The 13,554-nt window shown below is 35.0% G+C and overlaps 1 protein-coding gene and 1 non-coding gene across 2 annotated transcripts; one reads left to right on the forward strand and one right to left on the reverse strand.

Moving 5' to 3' along the window:
* Positions 1-311: 311 nt before the first annotated feature.
* LOC112512904 lies at positions 312-1,142 on the reverse strand. Its single transcript, XM_025119032.1, has 2 exons — positions 830-1,142; positions 312-727 (listed from the first exon to the last, which is right to left on the reverse strand). The coding sequence occupies exons 1-2, from the start codon at positions 1,140-1,142 to the stop codon at positions 312-314; spliced, it is 729 nt and encodes a 242-aa protein (XP_024974800.1).
* A 1,339-nt stretch (positions 1,143-2,481) lies between these two features.
* On the forward strand, positions 2,482-2,588 carry LOC112513844. Its single transcript, XR_003069312.1, has one exon. It is a non-coding gene; the product is annotated as a small nucleolar RNA R71 (small nucleolar RNA).
* The last annotated feature ends 10,966 nt before the right edge of the window (positions 2,589-13,554 follow it).

Genomic DNA, 13,554 nt, shown 5'->3' on the forward strand with positions numbered 1-13,554 from the left:
CTCCCAATCAGTCTCAGGCATTCCAAGGAAAGCCATGTTCTCAACCAAATATGCCTCAGAGGTCGTGTGCAAGAGTGCATTATTTTCAAAATCTATGTGAGGTGAGAGACCGAACAATTTATTTATGGATTTGTCAAAAGTAGACACCTTTCTTTGTGGCTCTATGGATGTGAAATTATTGTCATGGACGATTTTATGTTGACAAAAATAAGGACTAATCCCTTTTGGTCGTCAACGGTCAATCCCATAGCTTTTATGTGCAACTTCAACATATCCACCAATTTCTTTTCTTGATGTAATTCTAGGGTAGATTATATGATGACAAGTAACGTACCTTCTTCTCCTAGAAAAACATACTTCAAATGAGATGGGAGTTCCTTTAACTCCAGGTCAGGTGGTGAAATTATGCACGGGGTAAAATTCTTAAGCTCACCATTGTCCAGCAACTCAAATGCTGCAGCATCAGATGGGACATCACCTTCTAAATCCTCAGTAGTCTCATCACCTTTCTCAGCACTATCCTCCTCCTTTAGCTTATAGGCCTTCCTAACTCCTTCCTCATAACACATTGTCTCTATCTCAGTAACTCTTGAGCATTCCTCTAAGTAATCAGGGTACTTTAAGGAATTGAAGACATTGAATGTGACTTTCTGGTCTTGAAGTCTCATGGTCAGCTCTCCTTTTTGGACATCAATCAAAGTTCCACCAGTGGCTAAGAAAGGTCTTCCTAAGATTATGGGAATATCCTTATCAGCCTCAAAATCTAGGATGATGAAGTCAGCCGGAAAGATGAATTTGTCAACCTAAACTAAGACATCCTCAATCTTACCTTTTGGATAAGCAATGCTTCTATTGGCCAATTGCAAGGTGACAGTGGTGGGTCTAGCTTCTCCTATGCCTAAGGTGTTGAAAACAGACAAGTGCATAAGGTTGATACTAGCACCTAAATCACACAATGCTTTACCAATCTCCTTTCCACCTATAGAACAAGGAATAGTGAAACTTCCTGGGTCTTTAAGCTTAAGAGGTATTTTGTTGGTTAGAAGCGCACTACATCCTTCGGTAAGAGCTACGATCTCATATTCGGTCAACTTCTTCTTCTTACTCAAAATGTCTTTAAGGAACTTGGCATAACTAGGCATTTGCTCAATTGCTTCAACAAGAGGTATGTTGATGTGCAATGCTTTAAACACTTCCAAAAACTTCTTAAATTGCAGTTATTCCTTTTGATTCCTTAACCTTTGGGGAAAAGGAACATAAAGAGGAACTGGCTTTCTAATGGCTTTGTTTGGTTGTGTTGAACAAGATGGGTCCAGAGTGCCTAGAGTCTTGGTCTTACTTTCTTGAGGTTCAAATGGGATTACAACCTTGGTTTTTGGACCTGTTATAACCTCATCCTCAATTGGATTTTTCCTAGCAACTTCTTCTGGGAATAACAAAGGATACTCCGACTTAGGAGGAACAAAAGTGGTGGTCTCAGATAGTTGGTCATCCAGAGGTTTTGGTGGACTTTCAGTAACAGGGACCATGGGTATAGTCTCAGGTTTAGACACAACATGTTCATTTTCTTTTGGTATGGTCTCTGTTAATTCCTTCTCACTCCTAAGAGTCACTGCTTTCACATGTTCCTTTCCTAAGGCTCTTGGAACTTCTGTGTTACTAGGTAAAATACCAAGGGCTCTATTGTTCTGATTGAGAGCAAGTTGACTGACTTGCGTTTCCAGGTTTCTGATGGCAGCACTTTGTTGATTGAACAAAGATTAATTTTGAGAGTTATGTTGGGTTATCAAAGCTTGATTTTGAGATTCAGCTTGCGCAAATAACCCTTTTATCATTTCTTCCAAAGAAGATGATAAATCAGTCTGTGGAGGTGGCTTGTTTTGAAAAGGTGGTTGATTACTTTGAAAATTCTGATGATGGTGATTTTGAGAATTAGAACTGCTTGCATGTTGTTGTTGTTGAAAATTAGGGTTTCCTTGTTGCTTAGGAACTGGAGGATTCAAACTTGGACTATTCCATGAAAAATTTGGATGATGTCTCCAACTGGCATTGTATGTGTTAGTGTAGGGATTCGATCTATTATGAGCATAATTCACAGATTCAGCATTATGTGGACACAGTTCATAAGAGTGTTCCCCTCCCCAACAGACACATTGCACTGAGAGGGCAGCTAGAATAGGTGATGTGACAGCTGACTGCACTCCTTGGCCAGAAGTTAGATTTTTAAGCATATTGGCCATGGAAGAGAGTTGTGTTGTTAATGCAGTATATGCATCAACATCATGTATTCATGTTGTCTTCTTTTGCGGTTGAGCACGTGGATCAGCCTAATGTCCATTATTAGCAGAAATTTTCTCTAGGATCTCATATCCTTCATTGTAGGTCAGAGCTGTAAAGGCTCCGCCCGCAGTCGCATCGAGCATTTGTTTTGCCATGGGATTTAAGCCATTGTAAAACGTCTCGAGTTGAATACAGTACAGGATGCCATGGTGAGAGCATCTCCTTAACAACTCTTTAAACCTTTCCCAAGCGTTAAGAACAGCTTCATCGTCCATTTGTTTAAAAAGGCAAATTTCATTCCTAGACTTAGCATTCCTGGTTGGTGGGAAATATTTTCGCAAAAACTTTTCCGTCATATTACTCCATGAAGGCAGAGAACCTGAAGTTAATGAATTGAACCATGCCTTTGTCCGATCCCTCAGAGAAAATGGGAATAAAGTGAGTCTCAGAGCGTCATTAGACACTCCTAGGATCAGGAAAGCATCAGTGATTTCCATAAAGGATTTCAAATGTGAGTGTGGGTCCTCTGAAGGTAATCCGGCAAATTGTCCGTTTGTTTGCAACATGTGAAACATAATCAGTTTTAGTTCAAAATGAAGAGCGGTCATATGCGGCCTAACTATCCCGGAATTTAATTGCTCAAAATCCGGAATGGCATAGTCCATGATCCGTCCATTTTTGGAATTTTCCAAATTAATAATCTTTGGAGTTTGCTCTCTTGGTTGTTCATTATTTTCCGACTTTGTGTCCTCATTATGATTATTATGATGGTGGTGTTCTTGCTGAAAATTCGGAAAAGGTGGTATTGTCCCAAAGGCAGGCGGTTGATTTCTAAATGTGGAATCTCAGGGATGATTGGGGGAGGTAACTCCATGTTGAGAGAGAGTAGAGCAAAAAATGCTCTTTGAGCCCTCCTTCTTTGGCGAAACGTTCTCTCAATATCGGGATCCAATTCAAAAATTTCCCCGCGATGTCTCTGTGACATACACCAATTTTAAAAACGATTTTTAAAAACGGGACAAGAAAAATCAAATCTTTTTACTTTACTTAAAAGAAAACTTTTAACTAACTAATCCCCGGCAGCGGCGCCAAAAACTTGATCGGTGGAAACCCACAAACTACAATCAGGACCAAAAGCAAGTATACAAATAGTCTCAATATCATCTTTCAAGTAATAAAAGTGGTACAAGTACCGGATATCGTTCACAGGGATCGTAGTAAAAGTTTAAAAGAAAGTAAAGTTAAAGAAATGATTTCAGAAGGCGAATTCGAAGACTTTGATTAGAACAGAGTTAACACAACTAAAAACAGGAGATAACAGAATAATAAAAGCAAGCTAGGGTGTATGACTTTTCGGGTGAGATGTAAATACAATTTTCAGTCGACCAATGCTGTCAAAATGCTACAGCATGAAACCATGCTGACAGATTGCTACAGCAGTCAATCAGTAACAACTATTTTTACCAATTACTTTAAAAGTATTCCTCTCGGACTTCACCAATGCACTGATATTATAGCTTTCAACCCATATCTCTATGAGGTATCCAGACCAGTGAAAGTGACAAATGGTGTCTTCAAAGTATATGAATAAACAAATCTCTTTGTTAAAAATCACTCTCTCGAGTGGATTCCCATATCATTCAAGTTGACGTGTTCTGAATGGCTCATCTCTGAATCCATTCCACTTCAGAGTGATCAACCCGTCGAGAATTAACAACTTAGAAAATACGGACAACAAATCTCTTTGTTAGCAACTCTCTCAAGTCTACTTCTCATATCATCCTAGTTGACGTGCAAACAATGGCTCAGCTTAGAGTCCACGGCACTTTAACACTTTCAAAGTGATCAACTCGTCAAGAAGGGTCATTGGTTTTATAAAACTTGAAATGAAAAAGTAAAACATCGTTGTTACATGAAAGGGTCRACTATATTTTGGTTTAAAAACTCACCTTTTTCGTCATACACCCGAGCTAATAAAATTAGCTACTCATGGCGAAAAGTAAATGACAAGAAACATAAATTGCGATAAGTAAAGACATAAAATAAATGCGGAAAGTAAATGACGGAATAATAAAGATGCGGAAAGCGTAATAAATAAATGACGGAAATAAAATGCAAGTAAGCGTAAATAAATAAAAGACGGAATATAAATAACGGTAATATAAAGAAAGCGATTAAATAAAGCGATTAAAGAAACTCGAAATGCCAAAAGATTTCTTAATATTAGGAAATTTGTTCTTCAAGTAGGATGTCAACCTACTTGAGAGAAACAAGAAAGAATATGGAGTGAAGTGTGGAAGGAGTGGTAGTGATGTGTTTTGAAAACTCCTCCCAACATCCCTTTTTATACTAGTGTTGGAGTGAGGGCAAAATAAACATTTCACACCTATTTAGTTCTAAAGAAACTAGAAAGTACACTAAAGCAAACTAATGGTACAATAAAGTAAACTAATAGTTAAAAAGCAACTAAATTAGTCTTAATAAGCTCCAGCTAATCTGATCATAACACARCTGTTCCACTTTAGAAGGCTTTCATTAGTCATCCCATGGTCTTATCGGTCAACTCCAAGTCTCATCCATCTCTTCTTCTACCATCAGGTCATGCTACCACATTCCCACAACATCGACCTGCTCCAATCTGTCCAAAATAAGCTCAATTTAGACCAAAATCCACTAAAAACAGGTTCATCATTTACTTCAGCATAAAAATAGAGAAAATAGATAAAATGACTCAAAGTTGGGATATAAATGGAAAATAACCTATCTAAAAGAGACTAAAGAGGTACTTTACGTACTAAATACTTGGTATGTATCAGTAGGGCGATGGGTGTGATGGTCCAAACAAAAACGATTGTTCCAATTCTATTGAGAGATTTCATTCCAATTCCTACCAACCAAACGCATGGTCAAATTCCATTGCAATTACTTCAAAGTCAAATTCCTTTGATGGATTCCAATTCCATCAAATTCCATTATATGAACTAAGCACCCCCTTAGTTTCCAAGGATTATTGACATCATATTCTTTTAACTTATATGCCATTTTATAAGTACATAAAGCATTAAACATGTTTGATTACATTTTTAAATTCTTCTAATGTATCGAAAATCCGGCTGCAGCCTAATCGCAATCGGCAAGATCATTTTCTCTTCTATTTGGTCATAAAATATTTGGAATGTTTCTTTCTGCTAAAATAAGCGTTCAAACATTAAATGAGTTTAATTTCATCTTATAGGTGAATCAAATGCGATTTGTAAGCGTTAGCACCTATGTCACGACAAAAATGTCTATATGGTTGACTGGCTATTTTACCTTTATAAATATCAATCTCAACATTAATCTAAAATTTTCTAGTTAGGCTTGATCATTTCATTTCGGCTTGTACCGTAACATCACAACTAGTATAGAAAAAAACACCACCACATATATAAACAAATCCAATTTTAATTTTTCTACACATTTTGTATTATCAAATTCATTGTCAAGAAAAATGCTAATTATTTTATCCAATTTCTTTAAATCGTTTATGTTTTTTAGCATTTTAAATAAAAAAATTCAGACTATTGGATAACCAGATTACTCAAATGCAATGGTGTATTTTATTATAGCCCATGACATTGGGTAAATCTAATAACTCGTTACACAAAGATACAGATGTAGTAAAATTGTGAGGAATGTTCAAAATCTCACGTATCAGAATAACATAAGTTACCAAGTTCAAAAATAAAATCTGCATTTTTATTTGTACCATTTTTCATAATTCAAACACGTTGTGTTTAGGGGTAGAACAATTTACTTGTCAATATATCAGTTGAATGTAATTTGAGCATTGTCAAATTGGCTGACCGACAAGCTCAATTAATCATCAATTTTGCTTGTGTCGTATGATTTAGTTGTGCATCATACGACCAAGTGAACTCTGGCTAGTGTAAACATCGCTTGCATCAAATCCATGGATTTTAACACTATGCAAGGTTTTTTCACATGGTGTGGAATTATCCTCCGGAAAATGTGCCACAATGTTTCCATTATGTTAATCCGTTAAACATAACTGTCAAATTGAAATGAACTCAAATTGAGACTTTTTAGTTATGCTTCTCAATTATTATCGGTAAGACTGAGATCATAAAACTGTAAGATGTCATTTTTAATTAAAAATTCGACAAATTAAAGGAAACCAAATTTGCAAACTTTGCAAGATCGAAAGGAGATTGAAATTTGAGAGAGATGAGAGAGTTGGGGTGCTCTGCAAAATGGAGGAATGTGTCAATTTAGGATTAGTTAATGTTATTTTGGTCATTTAATTGAACTATTTTAAGTATAAAATGAAAATTGAAATTTCAAACAAAAAGTCAAAAAACAATTAAAATGATACCAGAATGAAAAGTTTATGTAGTTTCCCATTTTTATTTTATCCCTTTTCAGCATTAATATTATTATTAATATATAATAAATTACAAAAATTAATAAAAATAAAGAAACAATATAAAAATAATATTTAAATGACAGTAAAATGAAAGTTTAAAAAACATAAAATACAATAAATAAAATTTAAAAAATGAATAAAATGTAAAACAGAGACCTATTTAATATTTTAGAAAATAATTAAGTTTTTATTTTGTAGTTATATTGGTGAAATATAAGTTTGTTTCACCATGTTCCATGGGGTAGGGGTGGAATAGGTTTGTTCCACTCTGTTCATATTTGTTCCACATAAAAGTCATGTCATGTCCAGTGTACCAAACGTAAGACCTGGTTACTATAACCTGTTACAAAAGGCAAAGGCCTCCTGGTGGACCGATTTCAACTTCGATTAACCATAATCGGTTACAAGAATCTTGCTATAAAAAAAGACTATACAAAATGCTTGCTAAGTTCTAACTATACAATCCTAATTTTTATACTAATCATGACCACATTCTGGTTGATTGTGTACTAGTTACGACTGGTGGACCCAAATCAATCCTAAGAAAATAATATAATTTTCCACCATTGGGGCAGTTGCTCGAGGACCGAACCAAAATAACAATAACATCCCTAGATTGAACGGAATTCATCATTGTTTTACCTTCATAACGTACAAGAGAAAAAGTCCCAGCAGCATGCGTTTAACCAAAACCAAACGAGTTCAATATATCCACTACAAGTAAATCGGTTTTATAAAATGCCATATCATTTCTTTGAACTAATGGACTCCTTAAAAGGACTTAAGTTTATAAAACCAAACAATTGTGTCATATATAAATGTAAATTGATTGGACGATTTTTGACGTCCTAACAAGTTTTTTAAAAACAAATTTGAAATAAAACGCCATACTAGTTTTTTATTACATTTTTTTTAAAAATGGCTTATAAAAACAAATAACTTATAGAAAGATGTGTTGGGATACTTTATATAACAGCCCTAATTTTCAGCCAGGTATATATACATATACTTATCATAATTTCTTATAAAGTTAAGGGCCTTCAGAAACAACTAAAACAAGGTAAATAACATCTTTTAGTGGGGAAAAAATAGTAATTGTAGAGATAAATAAGTAAGCAAGCACATAAGTAACTTATAAATCTACTTACCAATAAGCACATAAAGCTACTTACCAATAAGCACATAAGTAGCTTATAAAGCTACTTACGAATAAGCATATAAGTAGTTTACTAAGCTACTTATAAACAAATAACATGAGCCACAAAAATCTTATGACAAAGCAAGCCTAGAGAATGAGTTGTAAGAGAAAAAGAATTTGTGGCACCCTAAACGTATTACAAGGCAAAGCTAGGATAGAAAAGAAGATAAGAATGAACAAGTATAATATGTGCCATAACATTGGAAACTTACAAGTTGAAAAGCTAAGTGAATAAGTACCTTAAAGTACAATATGTGCCATATCCTTAGAAACTTACAAGTTGAAAAGCTAAGTGAGCAAGTTCCTTAAAACATACCTTACACCTTATAAATAGAAGCTTAAAGGGCTCATTCTTTTTCATCCCAAGATTTAGAACACTACCTTAAAGCATAATAAAGACTAAGATGTGAGTTAGAAAGCCCAAAGCAGAGTATAAATAAGGCGAGTAAGTTATGAGATTTATTGGGATACATGCATGTTATATGATATATATATATATATATGTAAATGTTTTATGCATGAAAGAGTATTGTCATATCTTCTTGTAAACGTTATGTTATGATAATGTGGCAAACTACACCTTTTATGTCATGATGCACATATGGTATATGGAAGTTTTTATACATGTTAAATATAACTATTTAAATATACAACGTACGGGATATAGAAAGAAGGTACGTCTTGCAAATGGACCTTATTAGGTAGCCCTTATGTCGACCCAAGGTTAAAGAACTTGTGAGAAGTTGGTTTACTTAACATGTAACCATGAGATCTCAAAGAATTGTTTTTATACATGAAAGTTTATAAGAATTATTATGACTAATTGGAAAGAATGTTTTATCATGAAACCATAACTACTCACTAAGCTTAAAGCTTACGTATCATGTATGCATTTCAAGAATCAAGGAGTATGAACAAGCTGAAGTATTGTTTTGCTAAGATGTTAGAACATTATAAGTTATAAATTTCCACATTTTTGCTGCTGTAATAACTCAATTATAATGAAATAAAAGTTTAAGATATGAAGTTTCTTTCATTTACTTGTACCAAGGGCAAAGGACGATACCCCCGAAAACAGGATGTCACAAGTTGGTATCAGAGCCTTTGGTTCAAGTGAACTAAGTTTGGCCTTAGATTAGACAAACCTAGACTTGAACAACATTTTTAGCATACATTCTATAAGGATTTCTAATCCATAACAGATGTATGTGAGGAATGAAGGAGATTTGTTTGAGTATGGAAATGGATGGCTACTTAAGTCACCGTATGAAGACCTTGTATTTCATCTTAAACCCTCCAAATCAAGTACCTGAACAAATAGTTCCAAATTACAACCCGGTGGAACCACCAAGTAATCCTAATGCAACTATAAATAACTTTGAGGCCTCCGATGCAAATAACCACGTTATATTTTCATACCCATGGGAGGACTTGTATTGGCAGCAAGAAGTTACATCTCTACCTTACATAGTGCACCCTCCCTTAGAAGCTATGCTAGAAGCTGCATCGGGCGTAGTGGGAGAAAATTTCTCAGATCCTACTAGATTGACCCAAGCAGACTTCAATGCAGACTTCAATGCATTATTGGATCAAATAACTGAGAGCAACCATCAGTGCGCAATGGCACAAGAGGAAGCATATAAGATCAAATCGTACATTGTAATTGTGGAAGATAAATTAAGAGAATCAAGGAAAGAAACAGAAAGAGCTCTCTAACTCCTAAATCAAACACACACCCAAGTTGTTCGATTACAAGAAGAATTGGCTTATGCCAACCATGTTAATAGAAACTCCTTGCCAGAGATTATAGGCTCCCTGCCCAAAGGAGACATAGAAAGGATTGAAAATCCACTATAGTAAAATAATAATAGATAATATAAGAGTGAAACAACTAATTAATTAGTACCAATAAATAGGGATGTGAAAAAGGGAAATCTTTCATTTCTTATTTTCTTTAATTTTGTAAAATCATCATCCCAATAATATATATATATATATATATATATATAAGATATATGTTTTTATTATTATGGCAGTCTATGATATGGATAACTGCATATCCGATAATGAGACTATCTTAAAAGATCATATTAGTTATGTATATAAATATATAGGAGCGAAAAAAAAAGGAAAAGTTTATCATTTCCTTAAGTTTTGTACCAAATGTTCCAATTTTGTATGATATATGACATATATAAGATCGAAACTTATCTTTATATTCTTACGTTATTATTTTATAGAATGAATACGCGAAGGACAAATAGAAACAATTCAGAGAATACTAGACCACCGAGACAAGGAAGTAGACATGGAGCAAACCACAAGGGTATAGGCCAACAAATTCAGCCAATCCTACTGAAAGAGTTGATATAGCAAAATAAATCTCTCGAAGCATCCAGGAGAGTTTACCAGCTATAATAGCTCAAGTTCAAGCAACTATGAATCAAAGCTCGGTACATCGAGCAACAACTAGAGAAAATCAAATAAGACATGAACCTCATAATGGTCAAACTCGAGGATGCGACTACAAACCATTCAAAACTACTAGTCCTTCTATATTTGAAGGGAAAGGAGGACCCACAGCTGCGATAAATTGGCATGATGACATGGAAAATTGTTTTGAAACATGTCAATGTACCCCCAATCAACGAGTAAGGTTTGCTTCCACCAAGTTAAAACTGAATGCACTCCATTGGTGGAAAACCATTCAAGCTACCCGAGGTATCCCGAAAGCAACAACGATGTCATGGGATGAATTCAAACATCTAGGCAATCAAAGGTATTGCCCAAATACCCGAGTGAAAATGATGGAGGAAGAATTTATAAAACTTGAACAAGGAAATAATATGTAGAAGTATTTATAGAAAAGTCTCGATTTGCAATTGACATGATAATAACAGAAGGTCGAAAAGTAGATCGTTTCATACATGGCTTAAGAAAGGACTTACGACAATTGGTCAATATGTCTCAACAAAGACTTTCCAAGAAGATGTAGATTTGGCAATTTTAGCTGAAAAAAGATAGTTATATGCCCAATGGCCACCAACCAAACGAAAAAAGAAAAGTTGAAGACTAGGATAGCTGATAAATCAATGTGTCCTAAGTGCAATAAGAACCATAGTGGAGAGTGTATGATGGGCAACAAGGTATGTTGTAAATGTGGTCAACCTAGTCATATGGCTAGCAATTGTCCTGAAAGAAAAATCTATTACAATTGTGGTTCAACTGGACATATTGTGTACAACTGCCCAAAGCCCAAGAATGTGCAAAAAGTTATAACAACCACTAGCAGAAACAAACCAAAAGTTGGAAAAGTCAGAGGATGGATATTCCAACTCACTGCTGAGGAAACGAAAGAAATACCGGACATGGTGACAGGTACCTTCCTAATTGATAAAAAGCCTGCCAAAATATTATTTGATTCTGGAGCTAATAAGTCAATGGTGTCTACAAAATTTTGCAAAAATTTAAATTGCACATCTTAGAAGTTAAACCAAAAGATAGAAATAGAAATTGCAGATGGAAGAATCACGAGTATAGATGAAGCCTATGAAAATTGCTCCTTAGAAATAGACGGACATTATTTCACTATTAAGCTTCTACCAATGCTTATTAGTGAATTTGATGTTGTTATAGGCATAGATTGATTATCAGAAAATCAAGCCCATATAGTTTGTCACAAGAAGATAGTGAAAAATGAAAATAAGGATGGTAAGGAAATAATCATTTATAGTAGTCACAAAAAGAATCCCTTCAACTTTATCTCAGTTTTAGAAGCAAGGAAGTGTATACGTAAAGGATGTGAAACTTATTTAGCATATTTGATAAACACAAAGAAAGAAGGAAAACAAATAGAAGAAGTGCCAGTAGTCTATGAATATCCAAAGGTATTTACAGATGAATTACCCAGACAACCACCTGATAGACAAGTGGAGTTCCATATTGACCTAGTACCTGGAGCAGTACCCATAGCACGAGCACCATACATTTGCACCATCCGAGATGCAAGAACTTTTAAAACAACTATAAGAATTGCTTGACAAAGAATTTATTCGTCCAAGTTCGTCACCTTGGGGAGTGCCAATACTCTTTGTCAAAAAGAAGAATGGAACTATGAGGGTGTATATCGATTACCAGGAACTCAATAAGGTCACGATAAGAAACCGATATCCCTTACCATGTATAGATGATTTGTTTGATCAGTTGCAAGGAACAAGTTTCTTCTCAAAAATAGACCTACGATCAGGATATCATCAGTTAAAGGTATGGAAAGAAGACATCATGAAAACAACATTTCGAACACGATATGGGCATTATGAGTTTCTAGTCATGCCTTTTGGCCTGACAAATGCACCAGCTGTATTTATGGATCTTATGAATCGGTTATGTAAGTCGTATCTAGATAAATTCATCATAGTATTGATTGATGATATTCTCATTTACTCCAAAAGACAAGAAAAACATGAGCAACACTTGAGAATGACTTTGGAACTATTAAAGCATGAAAAACTTTATGCAAAATTTTCGAAGTGTGAATTTTGGATTCGAGAAGTCTAGTTCCTAGGACATATTATTAATGAAAAAGGTATAATGGTAGATCCAAGCAGGATCGAGTGCATAATGAAATGGGAAACCCCACGATCAGCAACTGATGTACGAAGTTTACTTGGATTAGTTGGATAATATCGACGATTCATTCAAGACTTCTCTAAAATAGTAACTCCACTTGCAGCATTAACAAGAAAAGCTTGCAGGTTCGATTGGGGAGCTATGTAAGAAGCGGCTTTTCAATCTTTAAATAATAAGCTATGTAGTGCACCAGTGTCAAGTCTTCCCCAGGGAATAAAAGACTTTGTAGTGTACAGCGACACATCTAAACAAGGCTTAGGATGTATGCTTATGCAAAAAGGTAAAAGTAATTGCCTCCGCATCACGCCAATTAAAGGAACACGAGAAACGATACACACCACACCACATGATCTGGAATTAGTTGCAGTAGTTTTTGCTTTGAAAATTTTGAGGCATTATTTGTATGGTACAAAATATGTACTCTACACGGATCATAAAAGCCTCAAGTATTTATTCAATCAAAAAGAATTGAACATGAGGCAAAGGCGTTGGATAGAATTATTAAACGCCTATGATTGTAAAATCAAATACCATCCAGGAAAGGCTAATGTTGTAGTAGATGCCTTAAGCCGGAAAGAGCCAACTAAACTCATTCGAATTAAGGCATTAAATTTGCCACCTACAAACACCTTGTTAGAAAAGGTTCAAGAAGCACAACAGGAAGCAATAAAGCAAGACAATCAGAAGGGAGAAAGGATTTCCAGGCAAGCTAAATTGTTGGAAACTAATGATAAAGGAATCAAAAGGTTTCAAGGACAAATCTAGGTTCCAAGAATAGGCAACTGTAGAGAAGTAATTATGGATTAAGCACACAAATCCAAGTATTCAGTCCACGTTGGAACCTATAAGATGTACAAAGACTTAAAAACTTTGTATTAGTGGCCAGGAATGAAGAAGTCTATGGCTAATTACGTCAAAAAATGTCTTACGTGCTTAAAAGTTAAGATTGAACACTGAAGACTCTATGGACAGTTACAGCCGCTGGACATTCCTGTTTGGAAATGGAAAGATATCAATATGG

This window comes from Cynara cardunculus, assembly GCF_001531365.2.
Source record: "Cynara cardunculus var. scolymus isolate 2C chromosome LG 5, CcrdV1, whole genome shotgun sequence".
Taxonomy (NCBI): domain Eukaryota; kingdom Viridiplantae; phylum Streptophyta; class Magnoliopsida; order Asterales; family Asteraceae; genus Cynara; species Cynara cardunculus.